The sequence below is a fragment of the Oncorhynchus gorbuscha genome, linkage group LG09 (genome assembly GCF_021184085.1).
Source record: "Oncorhynchus gorbuscha isolate QuinsamMale2020 ecotype Even-year linkage group LG09, OgorEven_v1.0, whole genome shotgun sequence".
Classification (NCBI taxonomy): Eukaryota; Metazoa; Chordata; class Actinopteri; order Salmoniformes; family Salmonidae; genus Oncorhynchus; species Oncorhynchus gorbuscha.
Genome location: NC_060181.1, coordinates 577,873 through 603,344, shown reverse-complemented (window position 1 = coordinate 603,344; position 25,472 = coordinate 577,873). Strand labels below are relative to the sequence as shown.

The 25,472-nt window shown below is 42.2% G+C and overlaps 1 protein-coding gene across 1 annotated transcript in view; it reads right to left on the bottom strand.

Annotated features, from left to right (window-relative positions):
* grhl2b (grainyhead-like transcription factor 2b) overlaps window positions 1-24,928 on the bottom strand; it is a 134,763-nt gene extending 109,835 nt beyond the window's left edge. Inside the window, 2 exon segments of the mRNA XM_046361270.1 lie at window positions 1,109-1,295; window positions 24,584-24,928. Coding sequence (XP_046217226.1) covers window positions 1,109-1,295; window positions 24,584-24,603 — 207 coding nt within the window. The 5' untranslated portion in view covers window positions 24,604-24,928.
* Window positions 24,929-25,472: the final 544 nt, after the last annotated feature.

Below are 25,472 nucleotides of genomic sequence, written 5' to 3'. Positions count from 1 at the left end.
TTTGGCCTTTCTAGGGAGTTTTTCCTAGCCACCGTGCTTTTACACCTGCATTGTTTGCTGTTTGGGGTTTTAGGCTGGGTTTCTGTACAGCACTTTGAGATATCAGCTGATGTACGAAGGGCTATATAAATAAATTTGATTTGATTTGATTTGAGTAGTAGTAGTAGTACTAGTGATAGTACTAGTGATAGTAGTAGTAGTACTAGTACTAGTGATAGTACTAGTGATAGTAGTAGTAGTAGTAGTAGTAGTAGTAGTAGTAGTAGTAGTAGTAGTAGTAGTAGTGATAGTAGTACTAGGCATGGTGATAGTAGTAGTAGTAGTTGTAGTGATAGTAGTAGTACTAGTGATAGTAGTAGTAGTAGTAATGATAGTGATAGTAGTAGTAGTACTAGTGATAGTGATAGTAGTAGTAGCAGTGATAGTATTAGTGATAGTAGTAGTCATTCTAGTGATAGTAGTAGTAGTGATAGTAGTAGTGACAGTAGTATTAATAGTAGTACTAGTGATAGTAGTAGTAGTGATAGTAGTAGTATTAATAGTTATACTAGTGATAGTAGCAATACTGATAGTAGTAGTGACAGTAGTATTAATAGTAGTAGTAGTGATAGTGATAAAAATAGTAGTAGTAGTGATAGTAGTAGTAGTAGTAGTAGTAGTAGTAGTAGTAGTGATAGTAGTAGTAGTAGGAGAAGTAGTAGTAGTAGTAGTAGAAGTAGTAGTAGTAGTAGTGATAGTAGTAGTTGTAGTAGTATCAGTGATAGTAGTAGTATTAGTGATAGTGATAGTAGTAGCAGTAGTGATACATTTACATTTTACATTTAAGTCATTTAGCAGACGCTCTTATCCAGAGCGACTTACAAATTGGTAGTAGTAGTGATAGTAGTAATAGTAGTAGTAGTAGTGATAGTAGTGGTAGTGATAGTAGTAGTAGTAGTAGTAGTCATAGTATTAGTGATAGTAGTAGTAGTATTAGTGATAGTATTGATATTGATAGTAGTAGTAGTAGTAGAGATAGTAGTATTAGGAATAGTAGTTGTAGTATTAGTGATAGTAGTGATAGTGATAGTAGTGGTAGTAGTAATAGTGAACTTTGTAACTTTCTCACCTTGTAATAGTCGTAGAGCAGTCCCAGGGCTGCAGCAGAGTCCTCGTCTCCATTGATGCTCATCATGGCCTTAGTGGCTGCAGTCAGAGGGTTCTCCAAGTAGGACCGCCATGCCTCATCCTCGCTGGTGTATGCACGCCGCCCTTGGAAGGATGTCTCATTGGGTACCACCACCACCAGCCGCTTACTGTGATATGACACAAACACACACTCTTAATATACAGTTAAGGTCGGAAGTTTACATACACTTAGGTTGGAGTCATTATAACTCGTTTTTCAACCACTCCACAAATTTCTTGTTAAAAAACTATTGTTTTGCCAAGTCGGCTAGGACATTTACTTTGTGAATGACAGAAGTAATTTTTCCAACAATTGTTTATAGACAGATTATTTCACTTATAATTCACTGTATCACAATTCAGTGGGTCAGAAGTTTACATACACTAAATTGACTAACTTTAAACAGCTTGGAATATTCCAGAAAATGATGTCATGGCTTTAGAAGCTTCTGATAGGCTAAGTGACATAATTTGAGTCAATTGGAGGTGTACCTGTGGATGTATTTCAAGGCCTACCTTCAAAGTCAGTGCCTCTTTGCTTGACATCATGAGAAAATCTAAAGAAATCAGCCAAGACCTCAGAAAAAGAATTGTAGACATCCACAAGTCTGGTTCATCCTTGGGAGCAATTTCCAAACGCATGAAGGTACCACGTTCATCTGTACAAACAATGGTACGCAAGTATAAGCACCATGGGACCACACAGCCGTCATACCGCTCAGGAAGGAGACGTGTTCTGTCTCCTAGAGATGAACGTACTTTGGTGTGAAAAGTGTAAATCAATCCCAGAACAACAGCAAAGGACCTTGTGAAGATGCTGGAGGAAACAGGTACAAAATCACAGTAAAATGAGTCCTATATCGACATAACCTGAAAGGCCGCTTAGCAAGGAAGAAGCCACTGCTCCAAAACCGCTATAAAAAAGCCAGACTAAGGTTTGAAACTGCACATGGGGACAAAGATTATACTTTTTGGAGAAATGTCCTCTGGTCTGATGAAGCAAAAATAGAACTGTTTGGCCATAATGACCGTCGTTATGTTTGGAGGAATAAGGGGGATGCTTTCAAGCTGAAGAACACCATCATGTTGTGGGAGTGCTTTGCTGCACGAGGGACTCGTCCACTTCACAAAATAGATTTCATCATGAGGAGGTAAAATTAGGTAGACATATGGAAGCAACATCTCAAGTCATCAGTCAGGTAGTTAAAGCTTGATCGTAAATGGTTCTTCCAAATGCACAATGACCCCAAGCATACTTCCAAATTTGTGGCAAAATGGCTTAAGTCAAGGTATTGGAGTGGCCATCACAAAGCCCTGACCTCAACCCTATAGAAAATGTGTGGGCAGAACTGAAAAAGCGTGGGTGAGCAAGTATGCCTACAAACCTGACTCAGTTTATACCAGCTCTTTCAGGAAGAATGGGCCAAAATTCACCCCACTTATTGTGGGAAGCTTGTGGAAGGCTACCCAAATGTTTGACCCAAGTTAAACAATTTGAAGGCAATGCTACCAAATACAGTGGGGAGTATTTGATACACTGCCCGATTTAGCAAGTTTTCCTACTTACAAAGCATGTAGAGGTCTGTCATTTTTATCATAGGTACACTTCAACTGTGAGAAACAGAATCTAAAACAAAAATCCAGAAAATCACATTGTAATTTTTAAGTAATTAATTAGCATTTTATTGCATGACATAAGTATTTGATACATCAGAAAAGCAGAACTTAATATTTGGTACAGAGACCTTTGTTTGCAATTACAGAGATCATACGTTTCCTGTAGTTCTTGACCAGGTTTGCACACACTGCAGCAGGGATTTTGGCCCACTCCTCCATGCAGACCTTCTCCAGATCCTTCAGGTTTCGGGGCTGTCGCTGGGCAATACGAACTTTCAGCTCCCTCCAAAGATGTTCTATTGGGTTCAGGTCTGGAGACTGGCAAGGCCACTCCACGACCTTGAAATGCTTCTTACAGAGCCACTCCTTAATTGCCCTGGCTGTGTGTTTCGGGTCGTTGCCATGCTGGAAGACCCAGCCACGACTCATCTTCAATGCTCTTACTGAAAGAAGGAGGTTGTTGGCCAAGATCTCATGATACATGGCCCCATCACTCCTCCCCTCAATACGGTGCAGTCGTCCTTTCCCCTTTGCAGAAAAGCATGCCAATAGAATGATGTTTCCACCTCCATGCTTCACAGTTGGGATGGTGTTCGTGGGGTTGTACTCATCCTTCTTCTTCCTCCAAACACGGCGAGTGGAGTTTAGACCAAAAAGCTCTATTTTTGTCTCATTAGACCACATGACCTTCTCCCATTCATTGGCAAACTTCAGACGGGCCTGGACATGCGCTTAATCCACGATGGCGTAGTGTGTTACTAATTATTTTCTTTGAGACTGTGGTCCCAGCTCTCGTCATTGGCAAACTTCAGACGGGCCTGGACATGCGCTTAATCCACGGTGGCGTAGTGTGTTACTAATGATTTTCTTTGAGACTGTGGTCCCAGCTCTCGTCAGGTCATTGACCAGGTCCTGCCATGTAGTTCTGGGCTGATCCCTCACCTTCCGCATGATCATTGATGCCCCTCGAGGTGAGATCTTGCATGGAGCCCCAGACCGAGGTTGATTGACCGTCATCTTGAACTTCATCCATTTTCTAATAATTGCACCAACAGTTGCTGCCTTCTCACCAAGCTGCTTGCCTATTGTCCTGTAACCCATCCCAGCCTTGTGCCGGTCTACAATTTATCTCGGATGTCCTTACACAGCTCTCTGGTCTTGGCCATTGTGTAGAGGTTGGAGTCTGTTTGATTGAGTGTGTGGACAGGTGTCTTTTATACAGGTAACGAGTTCAAACAGGTGTAGTTAATACAGGTAATGAGTGGAGAACAGGAGGGATTCTTAAAGAAAAACTAACAGGTCTGTGAGAGCCGGAATTCTTACTGGTTGGTAGGTGATCAAATACTTACGTCATGCAATAAAATGCAATGGATTTTTGTTTTAGATTCCATCTCTCGCAGTTGAAGTGTACCTATGATAAAAAATTACAGACCTCTACATGCTTTGTAAGTAGGAAAACCTGGAAAATCGGCAGTGTATCAAATACTTGTTCTCCCCACTGTGCTTATAAAGTGTATGTAAACTTCTAACCCACTGGGAATGTAATGAAAGAAATACAATCTGAAATAAATCATTATCTCTACTATTATTCTGACATTTCACATTCTTAAAATAAAGTTGTGATCCTAACTGACCTAAGACAGGGATTTTTACTAGGATTATATGTCAGGAATTGTGAAAAACTGAGTTTAAATGTATTTGGCTGAGTTTACTGCATATCCACACACACACGTATTATACACACTTATACACACTGCATACACACACACACACACACACACACACACACACACACACACACACACACACACACACACACACACACACACACACACACACACACACACACACACACACACACACACACACACACACACACACACACACACACACACACACACACACACACACACACACACACACACACACACACACACACACACACAGTCTAAAGGAGGTTAGAGAGCTTCAGGACAGACAATAGCTCTAATCAGCAGGTTAGAGAGCTTCAGGACAGACAATAGCTCTAATCAGCAGGTTAGAGAGCTTCAGGACAGACAATAACTATATTCTAATCAGCAGGTTAGAGAGCTTCAGGGAAGAGAATAGGTATATTCTAATCAGCAGGTTAGAGAGCTTCAGGGAAGAGAATAGGTATATTCTAATTAGCAGGTTAGAGAACTTCAGGATGGACAATAGGTATATTCTAATTAGCAGGTTAGAGAACTTCAGGATGGACAATAGGTATATTCTAATTAGCAGGTTAGAGAGCTTCAGGATGGACAATAGGTATATTCTAATTAGCAGGTTAGAGAGCTTCAGGGCAGAGAATAGCTATAAGCTTTGAACAGCAAGGACAGCTATTTCTTGTCCCTGAATCCCACTTAACAAACAGGTTGAAGCCTGCTTGACATTGATGCTAAGCTGCTAGCCATCAGGCTAATGAAGTTGGTACCAGATGAGTTTTGGACTGAAGTCCTCTTTGTCTGGAGAAATACATTTCCAACACACACACACACACACACACACACACACACACACACACACACACACACACACACACACACACACACACACACACACACACACACACACACACACACACACACACACACACACACACACACACACACACACACACACACACACACACACACACACACACACAGTCTAAAGGAGGTTAGAGAGCTTCAGGACAGACAATAGCTCTCATCAGCAGGTTAGAGAGCTTCAGGACAGACAATAACTATATTCTAATCAGCAGGTTTGTCACGACTTCTACCGAAGTCGTTGCCTCTCCTTGTTCGGGCGGTGCTCGGCGTTCGACGTCACCGGTCTTCTAGCCATCATTGATCCTTTTTTCATTTTCCATTGGTTTTGTCTTGTCTTCCCACACACCTGTTTCAATCCCATTCATTACCTGTTGTGTATTTAACCCTCTGTTTCCCCTCATGTCTTTGTCAGAGATTGATTTGTTGTCAGTGTAGTGTGATTGTTTGTATAGGTGCACGTCGGGTCTTCGTACCCATGTTTTGTTTGTACATTTATTGTTATGGAGCATACTCGTGGAACTTTATTAAAAGACTCCATATTTAAACTCCATTTGACTCTCCTGCGCCTGCCTGACTTCCCTGCCACCTATTACATCTATGCGTGACAAGGTTAGAGAGATTCAGGACGGAAAATATCTCTAATCAGCAGGTTAGAGAGCTTCAGGACAGACAATATCTCTAATCAGCAGGTTAGAGAGCTTCAGGACGGACAATAACTATATTCTAATCAGCAGGTTAGAGAGCTTCAGGACGGACAATAACTATATTCTAATCAGCAGGTTAGGGAGCTTCAGGACGGAAAATAACTATATTCTAATCAGCAGGTTAGAGAGCTTCAGGATGGACAATAGGTATATTCTAATTAGCAGGTTAGAGAGCTTCAGGGCAGAGAATAGCTATAAGCTTTGAACAGCAAGGACAGCTATTTCTTGTCCCTGAATCCCACTTAACAAACAGGTTGAAGCCTGCTTGACATTGACGCTAAGCTGCTAGCCATCAGGCTAATGAAGTTGGTACCAGATGAGTTTTGGACTGAAGTCCTCTTTGTCGGGAGAAATAGATTTCCAGCACTGTAGGAGCGGTATCTATTACCCACTGTTACGGGACAAACTGGATCATTCAGAGTACCAATGCGGCAATTGTTTACTTGCCGAGGATCATAGGTTTGAGGTGGATTCATTGATCATGCAGATCGCCAGCCTACGTAAGAAACTGGGGAAAACGCAGAGTGAAATGTTTACATTTTCTACGCCGGTGGCTGGACGACGTTCACGCTTGTTGGATGCATCTCCGCCTTGTCGTTTGTCGTTAACCAACTGGCCGGTGTTGCCTGGAGCTCCCCCATCTGACAGCGGGGTCGAAGGAGCACAGCAAGAGGAGCAAGACGATCAACGATGGTCGCATGTCACGAGTCGTGTCTGCAGCCGCAGTGCCTACAACTACGAATTCTTAGTCGATGTTGACAACCTTCCGTCCCTGTTCTGGATAGAGCGGGGCTTCTCCATCTGTCGGAGGCCTGCCACAGGCCCCGGGAGCAATGGGCTCAAGTTTTAAACTGCCTCTCGCCCATCCATAAAGGGTTCTCTGAATCCTGAGAAGTGGGAGTGGGCGGATTTCCTCATCCTTCTCGCCAGCGGTGAATCTGGGCAGCTCCATGGTAAGAAATGTGACCGTTCCTGGTGCAAAAACAGTGTCCTATCCCGGAGCTCGAGTAAATGACATTACTAAGCTGCTCCCGAATGTACTACACCAGGCCCTGGAAATCCATTCTATCCTACTCCATGTGTGCTTTAATGACATTACTAAGCTGCTCCTGAATGTACTACACCAGGACATTGATTGTATCCTAGTCCATGTGTGTTTTAATGACATTACTAAGCTGCTCCTGAATGTACTACACAAGGACATGGAAATCCATTCTATCCTAGTCCAGTCCATGTGGGTTTTAAAGACATTACTAAACTGCTCCTGAATGTACTACACTAGGTCATTGATTCTATCCTAGTCCAGTCCATGTGTGTTTTAATTACATTACTAAGCTGCTCCTGAATGTACTACACAAGGACATGGAAATCCATTCTATCCTAGTCCATGTGTGTTTTAAAGACATTACTAAGCTGATCCTGAATGAACTACACCAGGACAAAAACATTGATTCTATCCTAGTCGATGTAGGTTTTAATTACATTACTAAGCTGCTCCTGAATGTACACCAGGACATTGAAATCCATTCTATCCTAGTCCATGTGGGTTTTAATCACATAATGAAGGACAGCTCTGAATAGTTTAAATGGGATTTTAAAGAGTTGATTGACTCTCTTCTAAACAATAACAAAATATCAATCATATCTGGCCCTCTGCCATCTCTGAATCGTGGCATTGAACACTGTCTCAGGATTATTTCTCTTCACAACTGGCTACGTGATTATTGTAGCTCAATGGGTGTAACTTTTGTTGACAATTTCGATAACATTTGGAAACAAAACATGTTATACAAGGAGGATGGGATCCACCCAAATCATCTGGGTTCCTGGATCCTTACACAGCATTATAAGGAGGATGGGATCCACCCAAATCATTTGGGTTCCTGGATCCTTACACAGCATAATAAGGCTGTGTTGAGACAATGACTAATCAATGACTCAAGCCCAGCTCAGCTAATCCCTACCGTTGTGATGCAGAGTTTTCATAATGCTTCAGCAATTGTACATTACACCAGGGGCATCAGCAGACAAAATATATGCAATCTAATTGATGTCCATTTAACTGCCCTGAATGCCTCTGCTGATCCTACAGCTAATGTGTGCAGTAACCATGTGCATATGAACCAGATGTATACTGTTAGCACTAAACCGGTGTGCCCTAGTAGGAAGTCCACTGTGAGCAGCTCACCCTGCATTAACATAAATAACATGAGCACCTCTACTGCTGCTAAACCTCCCAATAAAGCAATGGAAGCAAGTAATCATCGCTGAAGAAAAGTTCTCAAAATAGCCCACGTTAATATATGTAGCTTACGAATCAAGGTTCATGAAATCAATCATTTGCTAGTAACAGATGACATTCATATTCTGACCATCTCTGAAACTCACTTAGATAAAACCTTTGATAATACAGTGGTAGCAATACAAGGTTATAACATTTATAGAAAAGATAGAAATGCCAATGGTGGAGGTGTTGCTGTTTATATTCAGAACCACATTCCTGTAAAGATTAGAGAGGATCTCATGTTAAATACTGTTGAAATATGTAAGTAATATGGCTACAGGTTCATCTGCCTCACCTAAAGCCCATTCTGGTGGGAAACTGCTACAGAACCAAGTGCTAACAGTCAGCATCTCGATAACGTGTGAAATGCTTGAAATCAACAGAGGGGTATATTTTCTGGGCGATTTAAATATTGACTGGCTTTAATCAAGATGCTCACTCAAGAAAAAACTTCAAACTGTAACTAATAACTGCAACCTGGTTCAGGTTATCAGTCAACCTACCAGGGTAGTTACAAACAGCACAAGAATGAAATCATCAACATGTATTGATCACATATTTACTAATGCTGCAGAAATGTGCTTGAAAGCAGTATCCAGATCCATCGGATGTAATGATCACAATATAGTAGCAATATCTAGGAAAACCAAAGTTCCAAAGGCTGGGCCTAATATAGTTAGGGTTGCAAAGGGTCGGAATCTTTCCAGTAAATTGCCGGAATTGTTCCTGTAATTTTCCATCGGAAGTTAAGCCCTGGAATGTGGGGCATTTTCATTGTTATAAGCTAAAAAGTTATCTTGTAACAGGGAACCTTTTTTGTGGGACACACAAGGCAATTCTCGGTCTTGTAGCATATTTTAGTTAACCTATCCTCAATTCAATGGAACCCTCTGCATGCACAGTGCATTCTACCATCACATGTAGAGCTGATTCTCAAGATCTTGCACAATGAGATGAGATGAGATGTTATTAAGCCCACATTACTACACTGTCTGAGCCAAGGACTACATGCTTTATGGTAAGTTTTGATTACGAAACTGGGTGGGGTGAATATATTTTATATGGCATACATTATTTTTTTGTTTACTAGTAAATAGTAGCCTACAGCAAAGTGTTTTTAAATCATTTCTAACTTGTTACCAATTTCTGCTAGTTAGTTTTTGCTACCATGTGGGGTTTAGCTTCATTGAGCCTGCTAACTGAGGAGTGTTAATTCACCTGTTTCCATACATTTTAAAACATTGATCATACAAATTAGTTGTTTAATCTAACTCCTTAATTATCAGACAAGACAAAAACACAAACATCCCCCATGTCACTCCCTGACCTAACCAAAATAACAATAGCAGTAGCCATTGCACGGATTGAGGGAGACAATGCCATCCTGTCTGATGTTCAGACTCTGCTTGCAGATGTAAGAGAAGAAATCCATACTGCCCTACCCACTTCACTGTTGCTCCGAGTAGAGGCAACTACAGTTCTGAAATACATCAAAAAGTGTGAAGACTTCTTCCTGAAGCCCAGACACGCCGCAGCGTACATGTTGGACCCCAAGTATGCTGGCAAGAAGGTGTCATCACAACCGTGTCTCACCACCTTGGCCTGGATGAGGGCAAGGTTCTTGGTAGTCTGGTGAGGTACACTGCTATGCAAGGGCATTGGGATGGAGCTGCAATATGGCAGTGGTGCCAACATATCTCATCAGCCACCTGGTGGAAGGGACTTTGTGGATCTGAGGCTCTTTCCCCTGTTGCCAAATCCTACCAACATCAGCCGTCTCAGAGCGCAACTGGTCCTTGTTTGGGAACACACACACCAAAGCATGCAACAGGCTGCCCAATACAAGGGTTGAAAAATTGGTGGCCATCCGGGCAACAAGATTGGAAAGTGACAGTGAAGATGAGATCTCAGAGTCTGATGTTCAAGAGGTGGACATTGAGGAGGTCCAGGGAGAAGACATGGAAGCCTGAGATCAAGACAACCAAAGCTTTAGTTTGTAGATTATCATTTTACATTCTGTTGAAAACGTTTTTGGGAGATGTTATTGATCATTGGGGATCATTCAATATTCCCTGTCTTTTGTTGTTCAGTGAAATCATCCCATGTGAAGAGTCAACTCATTTAATTAAAGTTCAATTTGTAACTAAACTGTTTTTTACATTTCTATTGGAAGGATTTAATAATTTGCAATTATGTCTACTTATGATAATGTATTCGGTTTATCTTTCTGTCTCCATATGAAATGGTAAATATATATACAAAACAAAAAACATCTACATTTAAATGGTATTAATATTCATTTGCATATATTCCTGTTAATTCCCATATATTCCCGTTAATGCCCAAGGAAAGTTTCCACATCTGACTATTCCCCAAAATTTTAAACCCTAAATATAGTGTATAAGAGGTCATACAAGACATGTTGTAGTGATTCCTTTGTTGTTTATTGTAAAGAATATCTGTTGGTTCGTGGTGTGTAATGAGGAGCAAAATGACACTTGAAGCATTATTCAAGTTGCTAATAAACATGAACCCATAAAGAAAATGACTGTAAAAACTGTTAAATCCCTGTGGATTGATGAGGAATTGAAACATTGTATGTTTGAGAGGGATGAGGCAAAAGGAATGGCAAATAAGTCTGGCGGCTCAACTGATTGGCAAACTTATTGCAAATTGAGAAATCATGTGACTAAACTGAATAAAAATAATAAGAAACTACACTATGAAATGACAAGTGAAATAATGAATGCTAGTAAAAAGCTTTGGAGAACCTTAAATTAAATTCTGGGGGAAAAGGTCAACTCAGCTGATCATTCAATGAATGAGACGGCTCATTCATCACAAAACCAACTGATGTTTCCAACTTATTTTAATGATTTTTTTAATTGGCAAGAATAGCAAATTTAGGCATGACATGCCAGCAACAAATGCTGAAACTACACATCTAAGTACAACTGACCAGCGACTGCGACTGAAACACTTAACAAAGAGTTGCAGTTAGTTTCAGAGTGGGTGGCAAGGAATAAGTTAGTCCTAAATATTAAAACTAAAAGCATTGTATTTGGGACAAATCATTCATTAAAACCAGTTAAGGATAGGCAGAATACTGCCTAATTTTCCAACATAGCGGAGAAATATTGCTTATGTCTGAGCGCCGTCTCAGATTATTGAAAAATGAACGATTTCTGTAACGTTAAAAAGAAATGTGACGAAGCGATTGCATTAAGAAGCAGTGTATCTTTCTAACTATATGTAGAACATGTATATTTAGTCAAAGTTTATGATGTGTATTGCTGTTATATATAATTTCTCCGGACATTTTTTAGCATTTTCTGAACATGGCGTCAATGTAAACGGTGATTTATGGATATAAATGGCATATTATTGTGTAACATGTCCTATTACTGTCATCTGATGAAGATTTTCAAAAGGTTAGTGAATTATTTTTCTTTTAATCCTGCGTTTGTGATTGCATCTTTTGTTCAACAAAATGGCTATATATTGGCTGTGTCTTTGGTGGTGGTTTGACATAAATATGTGCTATGCTTTCGCCGTAAAATATTTTGTCACGCCTTGGTCATAGTGTTTTGTGTTTTCGTTATATATTTGGTCAGGCCAGGGTGTGACATGGGTTTAATGTTGTGTTTCGTATTGGGGTTTTTGTAGGTATTGGGATTGCGGCTGAGTAGGGGTGTAGCATAGGTTGGCTGCCTGAGGCGGTTCTCAATCAGAGTCAGGTGATTCTCGTTGTCTCTGATTGGGAACCGTATTTAGGTAGCCTGGGTTTCACTTTGTATTTCGTGGGTGATTGTTCCTGTCTCTGTGTAGTGTTCACCAGATAGGCTGTAATTAGTTTTCACGTTCCGTTTGTTGTTTTGCATTTGTAGAAGTTATTTCATGTATCGCGATTGTTTCATTAAAGACATGAGTAACCACCACGCTGCATTTCGGTCCGACTCTCTTTCTACAAACGAAGAACGCCGTTACACATTTGAGAAATCTGACTCGCTGGGTAGATGAACAAGGTGTTTATCTTTCATTTGAGCTATTGGACTTGTTAATGTGTGGAGGTTAAATATTTCGAAGAATATTTTTGCATTCTGTGCGCCATCTTTTGAGTTGAGCGTGGGGGGGGGTGCCCTTGGGGAACGTGGTAGCGTGAACAAGTTTTAAACCCTAAACCTCAACTAAATATTGTAGTAAATAATGTTGAAATTGAGCAGGTTGAGGTGACTAAACTGCTTGGAGTAACTGTCATGATCAAAACATATTGACACAACAGTAGCTAAAACAGGGAGAAGTTTTCTTTCTCATATATATTTTAATCTCACTTTCCATCTACAAACTACATATACTTTCCTGCAACCCACCTCACCCAATGTGGTACGGATCTGCAATTTTTTATACCTTATAACTGGAACTTCCATCAGGAGCTAGCCAGTTAACTATCTACTAGTCATTGTTAGCCACTGCTAGCGGTCTTCACCTTTAGCTTGGACACCAGCCAGCTTTAGCTCGGACAATTGCCTGCCGGTCTGCACAGCGCGATATCAACCCACAGCATATCGGACTGCTTTTCTCCTCACCGGATTCCTGCTGCAATCTCTGGACCATTACACCGGATCATCGCAGCAAGCACCAGTCCCGAAGCAAGCACCAGTTAGCCTCGAGCTAGGCCCATCTCCCGGCAAACCGACAGAGTATACCAGCGAATTCTTGGGCTACAATACCTCTTTTGCCAATTGGCCTGGACACTTTGTTGTTGACACGGAGCCCCTCCGATCCATCACGACTGGTCTGCCGATGTAATCGTCCGATGTGGTTTTCCATTGCGACGTCGCCAAAGACCCATCTGCTATCCCCGGCCCGCTAGCTTTCAGTCTCCCGCTGGCCTAGCACAGTAGTTACTACCGAACGGCTCCCTGACTCACCTATTGCTGCTCATTGGACCCTATAATCACTCGGCTACAAGGCTGATGCCTGCTGGACTGTTTCAATATCACTGTACCTGATATTGTTTATCTGTCGGCCCCAGCCTCAAACTCAGACCCTGTGTGCACCTAACTGACCCTCTCTGCCCATTCATCGCCATTTACCTGTTGTTGTCTTAGCTCTCCTGACCAACACCTGTGATTGCTTTATGCCTCTTTCTAATGCCAATATGCTTTGTCTACTGCTGTTTCTGTTAGTTTATATTGTTTTACTTCACCGTAGAGCCCCCATTCCCACTCAACATGCCTTAGATAGCTCTTTTGTCCCACCCCCTACGCATGCGGAGACAATGCCTAGGTTTACCTTCACTGTACTCACATCCTACCATACCCTAGTCTGTACATTATGCCCTGAATCTATTCTACCACTCCCAGAAATCTGCTCCTTTTATTCTCTGTTTCCAACGCACTAGATGACCAGTTTTTATAGCCTTTAGCCGTACCCTTATCCTACTCCTCCTCTGTTCCTCTGGTGCTCTCATTTGTTGACTTCAGTAACCATAAAAGCCTTGGTTTCATTCATGTTAACATCAGAAACCTTCTCCCTAAGATTGTTTTATTCACTGCTTTAGCACACTCCGCCAACCCTGATGTGCTAGCCGTGTCTGAATCTTGGCTTAGGAAGGCCACCAAAAATGCAGAAATTTCCATCCCCAACTACAACATTTTCCATCAAGATAGAACTGCCAAAAGGGGGCGGAGTTGCAATCTACTGCAGAGATAGCCTGCAGAGTTCTGTATTACTATCCAGGTCTGTGTCCAAACAATTTGAGCTTCTACTTTTAAAACTCCACCTTTCCAGAAATAAGTCTCTCACTAATGCCACTTGTTAAAGACCCCCCTCAGCCCCCAGCTATGCTCTGGACACCATATGCGAATTGATTGACCCCAATCTATCTTCAGAGTTCGTACTGTTAGGTGACCTAAACTGGGACATGCTTAACCCAGGCCCTGCAGCCACCAGTACACCTATTCCCCAGGCGCTCTCATTTGTTGACTTCTGTAACCGTAAAAGCCTTGGTTTCATTCATGTTAACATCAGAAACCTCCTCCCTAAGATTGTTTTATTCACCGCCTTTCTTTCCTCTGCTGCCCAAGACTGGAACAAATTGCAAAAGTCCCTGAAGCTGGAGGCTTATATCTCCCTCACTAACTTTAAGCATCAGCTGTCAGAGCAGCTTATCGATTACTGCACCTGTACACAGCGCATCTGTAAATAGCCAACCCAACTACCTCATCCCCATATTGTTATTTTTTAAATATTTTTGCACCCCAGTCTCTCTATGTGCACATTCTCATCTGCACATCTATCACTCTAGTGTTAAATTGTAAATATTTCACCACTATGGCCTATTTACAGTCAATCACGGACTACAAGATGAAATCCAGCCCAGTCACGGACCAGGATGTCTTGCTCCCAGGCAGACTAAATAACTTTTTTGCCCGCTTTGAGGACAATACAGTGCCACTGACACGGCCTGCAACGGAAACATGCAGTCTCTCCTTCACTGCAGCCGAGGTGAGTAAGACATTTAAACGTGTTAACCCTCGCAAGGCTGCAGGCCCAGACGGCATCCCCAGCCGCGCCCTCAGAGCATGCGCAGACCAGCTGGCCGGTGTGTTTACGGACATATTCAATCAATCCCTATACCAGTCTGCTGTTCCCACATGCTTCAAGAGGGCCACCATTGTTCCTGTTCCCAAGAAAGCTAAGGTAACTGAGCTAAACGACTACCGCCCCGTAGCACTCACTTCCATCATCATGAAGTGCTTTGAGAGACTAGTCAAGGACCATATCACCTCCACCCTACCTGACACCCTAGACCCACTCCAATTTGCTTACCGCCCAAATAGGTCCACAGACGATGCAATCTCAACCACACTGCACACTGCCCTAACCCACCTGGACAAGAGGAATACCTATGTGAGAATGCTGTTCATCGACTACAGCTCGGCATTCAACACCATAGTACCCTCCAAGCTCGTCATCAAGCTCGAGACCCTGGGTCTCGACCCCGCCCTGTGCAACTGGGTACTGGACTTCCTGACGGGCCGCCCCCAGGTGGTGAGGGTAGGCAACAACATCTCCTCCCCGCTGATCCTCAACACGGGGCCCCACAAGGGTGCGTTCTGAGCCCTCTCCTGTACTCCCTGTTCACCCACGACTGCGTGGCCACGCACGCCTCCAACTCAATCATCAAGTTTGCGGACGACACAACAGTGGTAGGCTTGATTACCAACAACGACGAGACGGCCTACAGGGAGGAGGTGAGGGCCCTCGGAGTGTGGTGTCAGGAAAATAACCTCACACTCAACGTCAACAAAACTAAGGAGATGATTGTGGACTTCAGGAAACAGCAGAGGGAACACCCCCTATCCACATCGATGGAACAGTAGTGGAGAGGGTAGCTAGTTTTAAGTTCCTCGGCATACACATCACAGACAAACTGAATTGGTCCACTCACACTGACAGCGTCGTGAAGAAGGCGCAGCAGCGCCTATTCAACCTCAGGAGGCTGAAGAAATTCGGCTTGTCACCAAAAGCACTCACAAACTTCTACAGATGCACAATCGAGAGCATCCTGGCGGGCTGTATCACCGCCTGGTACGGCAACTGCTCCGCCCTCAACCGTAAGGCTCTCCAGAGGGTAGTGAGGACTGCACAACGCATCACCGGGGGCAAACTACCTGCCCTCCAGGACACCTACACCACCCGTTGTTACAGGAAGGCCATAAAGATCATCAAGGACATCAACCACCCGAACCACTGCCTGTTCACCCCGCTATCATCCAGAAGGCGAGGTCAGTACAGGTGCATCAAAGCTGGGACCGAGAGACTGAAAAACAGCTTCTATCTCAAGGCCATCAGACTGTTGAACAGCCACCACTGACATTGAGTGGCTGCTGCCAACACACTGTCATTGACACTGACCCAACTCCAGCCATTTTAATAATGGGAATTGATGGGAAATGATGTAGATATATCACTAGCCACTTTAAACAATGCTACCTTATATAATGTTACTTGCCCTACATTATTCATCTCATATGCATATGTATATACTGTACTCTACATCATCGACTGCATCCTTATGTAACACATGTATCACTAGCCACTTTAACTATGCCACTTTGTTTACTTTGTCTACACACTCATCTCATATGTATATACTGTACTCGATACCATCTACTGTATGCTGCTCTGTACCATCACTCATTCATATATCCTTATGTACATGTTCCTTATCCCCTTAGACTGATATTATTATTATATTATTATATTATTATATAAGATAGTATTATTTTGGAATAGTTTTGTTAGTTAGATTACTTGTTGGTTATCACTGCATTGTCGGAACTAGAAGCACAAGCATTTCGCTACACTCGCATTAACATCTGCTAACCATGTGTATGTGACAAATAAAATTTGATTTGATTTGATTTGATTTGATTTATTGCCTTACCTCCCTAATCTTACTACATTTGTATATACATGTTTTATCTGTCAGCCCCAGCCTCGAACTCAGGCCCTGTGTGCACCTAACTGACTACTACATTTGTATATACATTTTTATAATGTGTTATTGACTGTACGTTTGTTTATTCCATGTGTAACTCTGTGTTGTATGTGTTGTATGTTTCGAACTGCTTTGCTTTATCTTGGCCAGGTCGCAGTTGTAAATGAGAACTTGTTCTCAACTGGCCAACCTGGTTAAATAAACGTGAAATAAATAAGTATGTCCATGACAAGGCGCTTCTTAACAGCATTATCAACAAGGCGCTGCTCTACCTTCTTAACAGCATTATCAACAAGGTGCTGCTCTACCTTCTTAACAGCATTATCAACAAGGCACTGCTCTACCTTCTTAACAGCATTATCAACAAAGTGCTGCTCTACCTTCTTATTAACAGCATTATCAACAAGGTGCTGCTCTGCCTTCTTAACAGCATTATCAAAATGGCGCTGCTCTGCCTTAACAGCACTATCAACAAGGCACTGCTCTACCTTCTTAACAACACTATCAACAAGGCAGGTCCTACAGGCCCTAGTTTCTACCTTCTTAACAGCACTGCCAACAAGGCAGGCCCTACAGGCCCTAGTTTCTACCTTCTTAACAACACTATCAACAAGGCAGGTCCTACAGGCCCTAGTTTCTACCTTCTTAACAACACTATCAACAAGGCAGGTCCTACAGGCCCTAGTTTCTACCTTCTTAACAACACTATCAACAAGGCAGGTCCTACAGGCCCTAGTTTCTACCTTCTTAACAACACTATCAACAAGGCAGGTCCTACAGGCCCTAGTTTCTACCTTCTTAACAACACTATCAACAAGGCAGGTCCTACAGGCCCTAGTTTCTACCTTCTTAACATCACTATTAACAAGGCAGGTCCTACAGGCCCTAGTTTCTACCTTCTTAACAACACTATCAACAAGGCAGGTCCTACAGGCCCTAGTTTCTACCTTCTTAACATCACTATTAACAAGGCAGGTCCTACAGGCCCTAGTTTCTACCTTCTTAACAACACTATCAACAAGGCAGGTCCTACAGGCCCTAGTTTCTACCTTCTTAACAACACTATCAACAAGGCAGGTCCTACAGGCCCTAGTTTCTACCTTCTTAACAACACTATCAACAAGGCAGGTCCTACAGGCCCTAGTTTCTACCTTCTTAACAACACTATCAACAAGGCAGGTCCTACAGGCCCTAGTTTCTACCTTCTTAACAACACTATCAACAAGGCAGGTCCTACAGGCCCTAGTTTCTACCTTCTTAACAGCACTATCAACAAGGCAGGTCCTACAGGCCCTAGTTTCTACCTTCTTAACAACACTATCAACAAGGCAGGTCCTACAGGCCCTAGTTTCTACCTTCTTAACAACACTATCAACAAGGCAGGTCCTACAGGCCCTAGTTTCTACCTTCTTAACATCACTATTAACAAGGCAGGTCCTACAGGCCCTAGTTTCTACCTTCTTAACAACACTATCAACAAGGCAGGTCCTACAGGCCCTAGTTTCTACCTTCTTAACATCACTATTAACAAGGCAGGTCCTACAGGCCCTAGTTTCTACCTTCTTAACAACACTATCAACAAGGCAGGTCCTACAGGCCCTAGTTTCTACCTTCTTAACAACACTATCAACAAGGCAGGTCCTACAGGCCCTAGTTTCTACCTTCTTAACAACACTATCAACAAGGCAGGTCCTACAGGCCCTAGTTTCTACCTTCTTAACAACACTATCAACAAGGCAGGTCCTACAGGCCCTAGTTTCTACCTTCTTAACAACACTATCAACAAGGCAGGTCCTACAGGCCCTAGTTTCTACCTTCTTAACATCACTATTAACAAGGCAGGTCCTACAGGCCCTAGTTTCTACCTTCTTAACAACACTATCAACAAGGCAGGTCCTACAGGCCCTAGTTTCTACCTTCTTAACATCACTATTAACAAGGCAGGTCCTACAGGCCCTAGTTTCTACCTTCTTAACAACACTATCAACAAGGCAGGTCCTACAGGCCCTAGTTTCTACCTTCTTAACAACACTATCAACAAGGCAGGTCCTACAGGCCCTAGTTTTGTCGCACCTGGACTACTGTTCAGTCGTGTGGTCAGGTGCCACAAAAAAGAACTTAGGAAAATTGCAATTGGTCTAGAAAAGGGCAGCAAGTCTGGCCCTTGATGTACACAGGGAGCTAATATTAATAATATGCATGTCAATCTTTCCTGGCTCAAAGTGGAGGAGCGATTGACTTCATCACTGCTTGTATTTATGAGAGGTATTGACATGTTGAATACACCGAGGTGTCTGTCTAAACTACTGGCACACAGCTCGGACACCCTTGCATACCCCACAAGACATGCCACAAGAGGTCTCTTCACAGTCTCCAAGTCCAGAACAGACTATGGGAGGTACACAGTACTACATAGAGCCATGACTACATGGAACTCTATTCCACATCAAGTAACTAATTGAAAAACAGATAAAAAATACCTTATGGAACAGAGGAGACTGTGAAGCAACACAAACATAGGCACAGACACATGCATACAAACACACAGTAGCATATGCACTATACACACACATACACATGGACTTGTACAGTATATATGTGGTAGTGGTGGAGTAGGGACCTGAGGGCACACAGTCTGTGAATATGTTGCAATGTTTTTTTAAATGTTATAAACAGCCTTCATTTTGCTGGACCCCAGGAAGAGTAGCTGCTGCCTTGGCAGGAACTAATGGGGATCCATAATAAACCCCAGGAAGAGTAGCTGCTGCCTTGGCAGGAACTAATGGGGATCCATAATATACCCCAGGAAGAGTAGCTGCTGCCTTGGCAGGAACTAATGGGGATCCATAATAAACCCCAGGAAGGGTTGCTGCTGCTTTGGCAGGAACTAATGAGGATCCATAATCAATACAAATACAAGCCAGAAGGTTAGAGAGCTTCAGGACAGACAAGAGCTCAATTCAGCACGTTAGATAATGTCATGAAAGACAAGAGCTCTAATCAGCAGGTTAGAGAGCTTCAGGACAGACAAGAGCTCTAATCAGCAGTTTAGATCGATTCAGGACAGGCTGTAGCTATATTCTAATCAACAGGAAAGAGAGCTTCAGGAAAGACAATAGCTCTAATCAGCAGGTTAGAGAGCTTCAGGACAGACATTAGATCTAATCAGCAGGTTAGAGAGCTTCAGGACAGACATTAGATCTAATCAGCAGGTTAGAGAGCTTCAGGACAGACATTAGATCTAATCAGCAGGTTAGAGAGCTTCAGGAAAGACATTAGATCTAATCAACAGGTTAGAGAGCTTCAGGAAAGACAATGGCTCTAACCAGCATGTTAGAAAGCTTCCGGACAGATAATAAGTTTAATTAGCAGGTAAGAGAGCTTCAGGGCAGATAATAGCTCTATTCTACCCAACAAATTAGAGAGCTTTACGACAGGCAATGTCTCTAATCAGCATATTAGAGTGCTTTAGGACAGATGATAGGTCTATTTGAATCAGCAGGTTTTAGAGCTTCAGGACAGACAAGAGCTCTAATCAGCGGGTTAGAGAGCATCAGGACAGACAATAGCTCTAATATGCAGGTAAGATAGCTCCAGGACAGACAATAGCTCTAATCAGCAGGTTAGAGAGCTTCAGGACTGACAATAGCTCTAAACAACCGACCAGAGGGCTTCAGGAGAGACAATAGCTCAAATCAGCAGGTTCGAGAGCTTCAGGACAGACACTATCTCTGTTCAGAAGGTTTGTGTGCTTCAGGACAGGCTATAGCTATATTCTAATCAACAGGAAAGAGAGCTTCAGGACAGGCTATAGCTATATTCTAATCAACAGGAAAGAGAGCTTCAGGACAGATAATAGCTCTATTCTACCCAACATATTAGAGAGCAACAAATTAGAGAGCTTCTAAATAGCTCTAATCAACAGGTAAAAAGCTAAAGGAAAGACAATAGCTATATTTCAGCAGATTAGAGAGTTTTTGGAGAGAAAATAGCTATGTTCTTTTCAGCAGGGTAGAGTACTCTGGACATTCAATTGCTCTATTCAGCAGGTTAAAGAGCATCAGGACATTCAATAACTTTAATCAGCAGTTTAGAGAGTGTTAGAACAGACAATAGCTCTAATCAGCAGGTTCGAGAGCTTCAGGACAGACACTATCTCTGTTCAGAAGGTTTGTGGGCTTCAGGACAGGCTATAGCTATATTCTAATCAACAGGAAAGAGAGCTTCAGGACAGGCTATAGCTATATTCTAATCAACAGGAAAGAGAGCTTCAGGACAGGCTATAGCTACAGTGCCTTGCGAAAGTATTCGGCCCCCTTGAACTTTGTGACCTTTTGCCACATTTCAGGCTTCAAACATAAAGAGATAAAACTGTATTTTTTGTGAAGAATCATTTATTTAACCAGGCAAGTCAGTTAAGAACAAATTCATATTTTCAATGACGGCCTAGGAACAGTGGGTTAACTGCCTGTTCAGGGGCAGAACGACAGATTTGTACCTTGTCAGCTCGGGGGTTTGAACTCACAACCTTCAGGCTACTAGTCCAACACTCTAACCACTAGGCTACCCTGCCGCCCCTAGATTCAATACAGACAGTATTTATTCTTAATAGCATGTTAGAGAGATTCAATACAGACAATATTTATTCTTAATAGCATGTTAGAGTTCTGCAGGAAAGACAATAACTTTAATCAGCAGCTTAGAGAGTGTTAGAACAGTCAATAACTCTAATCAGCAGGTTATAGAGCTTTAGGACAGACAATTAACAAGTTGTAGAGATTCAGGACAGACAATAGCTCTAATATACATGTAAGATAGCTTCAGGAGCGACAAGAGCTCTATTCAGCAGGTTAGAGAACTTCAGGACAGGACACATTTTTATTCTAAACAGGATGTTAGAGACCTGCAGGAAAGACAATAGCTCTAATCAGTAAGTTAGAGAGCTTCAGGACAGACACTATTTCTAATCTAATCAGGAGGTTAGAGACCTGCAGGACATTGAAGAGCTCTATTCAGCAGGTTAGGGAGCTTCAGGACAGACAATAGCTCTAATCAGCAGGTTAAAGAGCTTCAGGACAGACAAGAGCTCTAATCAACATGTTAGAGAGCTTCAGAACAGACAATATATCTAATCGAACCAGCAGGTTAGAGAGCTTCAGGACATTGAAGAGCTCTATTCAGCAGGTTAGGGAGCTTCAGGAAAGACAATAGCTCGAATCAGCAAGTTAGAGAGCTTCAGGCAGACAATATTTCTAATCTTATCAGCAGGTTAGGGACATGCAGGAAAGACAATAGCTCTAATCAACAGGTTAGAGAGCTTCAATGCCATACAACTATCCTTCCTGCAACTGCTCTTAAATGCAAATAAAACCAAATGCATGCTTTTCAACCGTTCGCTGCCCGCACCCGCATCCTTCACTTACGCCGCCAAACTTACCCTAGTAAAACTGACTATCCTACCGATCCTCAACTTCTGCGATGTCATCTACAAAATAGCTTCCAATACTCTACTCAGAAAATTGGATGTAGTCTATCACAGTGCCATCTGTTTTGTCACTAAAGCACCTTATACCACCCACCACTGCGACCTGTATGCTCTAGAAGGCTGGCCCTCGCTACATATTTGTTGCCAGAACCACTGGCTCCAGGTCATCTATAAGTCTATGCTAGGTAAAGCTCCGCCTTATCTCAGCTCACTGTTCATGATAACAACACCAACCGATAGCACGCGCTCCAGCCGGTATATCTCACTGGTCATCCCCAAGGACAACACCTCCTTTGGCCGCCTTACCTTCCAGTTCTCTGCTGCCAGTGACTGGAACAAATTGATTTTTTTTTGCTGAAGCTGGAGACTTATATTTCCCTCACTAACTTTAAACATCAGCTATCTGAGCAGCTAACCGATCCCTGCAGCTGTACATAGTCCATCTGTAAATAGCCCACCCAATCTACCTACCTCATCCCCATATTGTTTTTATTTACTTTTCTGCTCATTTACACACCAGTTTCACTACTTACACACCATCATCTGCTCATCGTCATCTGCTAAATTGTAATTATTTTGCTACTATGGCCTATTTATTGCCCTACCTCCATTTGCACGCACTGTATATAGACCTTCTTTTTTTCTATTGTATTATTGACTGTACGCTTGTTTATTCCACGCGTAACTCTGTGCTGTTGTTTGTGTTGCGCTGCTTTGCTTTATCTTGGCCAGGTCGCAGTTGTAAATGAGAACTTGTTCTCAACTAGCCTACCTGGTTAAATAAAGATAAAAATTAAATTAAATTAAAAGAGAGTTTCAGCACAGTCAATAGCTCTCATCAACAGATTATAGAGCTTCAGGACAGACAATATAGGTATAGCTATAGGACTGACTAACTACTGGTCTGCTGCTCAGAAGAACATTGTTTTATTTGCCTAGGTTTAGGAAAACTCCATTTTAAATGTCTGCTAAATCAAAAGATACCGCTGAAAGATACTTCCGCTCAACAGTTCCCCCCCACACCTTTCTTTCCCCTCCCCATGTCTCCAGATCCTATGACACTCTGACCACATGTTGAGGCTATTATAGCCACTACAAGCCCTCAGGGCCCAGGCTGTGGACTACAGAGCTCGTTCTTCTTACCCCTCCTGTACTCCACTCTCATACTTTCTCTCCATTGAAGATATCATATAAAACACAGAAAAATATGTTTTTTGGTTGTGCTGGGTCTTTAAATAGTATAACCCACAAGGAAGTGCATACAGCTGATGTCTGCTGTTAAACTTTATGCCTGAAAACTTTACAAAACATTTGTAGCCCTATATGTCAAAAATATGGGTTAAAGGTTGTTTTTCGTGGAGATCTGGTGTGGGCATTTGAACTAATATTGTAAGCTCTAAACAGGGCTGGGAAACAGACTAACATTACTGGGGTTGATATGATAACAACGTATTTGCATATTCAGTGTACAACAAATAGAAGTAGTGTACATCTGCCAACACATTTTATGATCGGCTTTAAAGTCAAATGGTTGAATTCGTGAAACATGTGAGCTACTAATAATGATAATAATTCCATCATTGGATACGAACTATTTTATTCTCATTTTTGAGTCAGGGTCATTTTTGATGAGAAAAAGTAATTTAAAAGGTTATTGAAATTAATTCTACAGCCCGTAAAAATTACGGGCTGAAATAGACAAATGTCAAATGTCAATAGTGTCAACATTCCAGTCCATGGAGAAGACAGACATGCAGTATGACATAGTCAGAACAAAACAGCAACATAAAGATGGCCACAAATCAAACCAGCAGGTGCTGAAAATACAGCACCAAACAGAAGATAATGATGTGATAAATAAACCAATATATTTTTTTAATAACATGGTAAGTACGTTGTTCTGCACAGTCATTTACAGATGATTCTAGCCCTAAAAGCCACTCAAAGTATTAAATAGGCCTAAAACAAATAGTACTAAAACAAAAAGACCTCAAGTTTTATTCACATAAACTGCAGCCTATTACATCTGACGGAATTCGCCGCCAACCTTAGTTTGCCTTTAACACAACCACAGTAATACTTCCAAAAGGTTAGCGGAAATTAATCCCAAATAATATAAACAAAAATTGTTACTTATTTTTAACTAAAATATTAATGTCACAATAAAACAGAAGTTTATTTATTTTGTCCCAAATTACAGCGCAAAAAGTCTCGTATGTCTTGTTAAAGTCATCAAAGATCCTTTCCCCAGCTATGATCACTTACTTGTCCGTCTCCTGTGACATATTTTTCTTCCTCCACGATTCTTCCTTGTGAAACTGGACTTTCAAGTCGGAGCAGGTACTACTAGAGTGAGGCAGAGTTGGTGAGGGATGCCAGAACCTGGGTTACAGGTAAGTCAACTTTTCCTACCCTGCTTGTTTCACGCAGACAGTCCCTTCCTTTCTACCAGGCAGTTAGGCTTCACTGGACGCTGCTGCACCTCTGTGTGCTTTGTGCCAATACAGAGCAGGTAATCAATGATCTCCTATACAATAGTCAGTACATGAAAGGAATAATAAATCCTCGTTATAAAAAAAAGACTATATTTACCTCGCTTTGCTAAATAGGAATGAGTCAACTTTGTTGGAATTCTTTCAGTGTAAGGTATTTGGGTTGAAAGAAGGCAAGCCTATCGCTGATTGGTCCATCTACCTTGGTCTCAGCCTATCGGTGATTGGCTGCCTCGTCAGAAAAACAGGTAACACCCCCCCCCCCCTCACCTGTAGGGTTATATACTTAGAACTGACAATGTTACTGCATTCTGCATTGAAATAAACTGGACTCTTCTTCAGTGTTTTGCTGTCATTTAGAAATGTTCTTGAAATACCATGACTGCTGGAATGAATGATAGGATGGGGGAGATGAGGATGGAATAGGAGAGGACTTGCAGCATGGCTGCCCTGCCTTAAAGATAGGATAGACCTTCACTGACCTGTTGTTGATAGACATCAATGCCCTGGGCCTGAAATAGCCTACACACACACACACACACACACACACACACACACACACACACACACACACACACACACACACACACACACACACACACACACACACACACACACACACACACACACACACACACACACACACACACACACACACACAC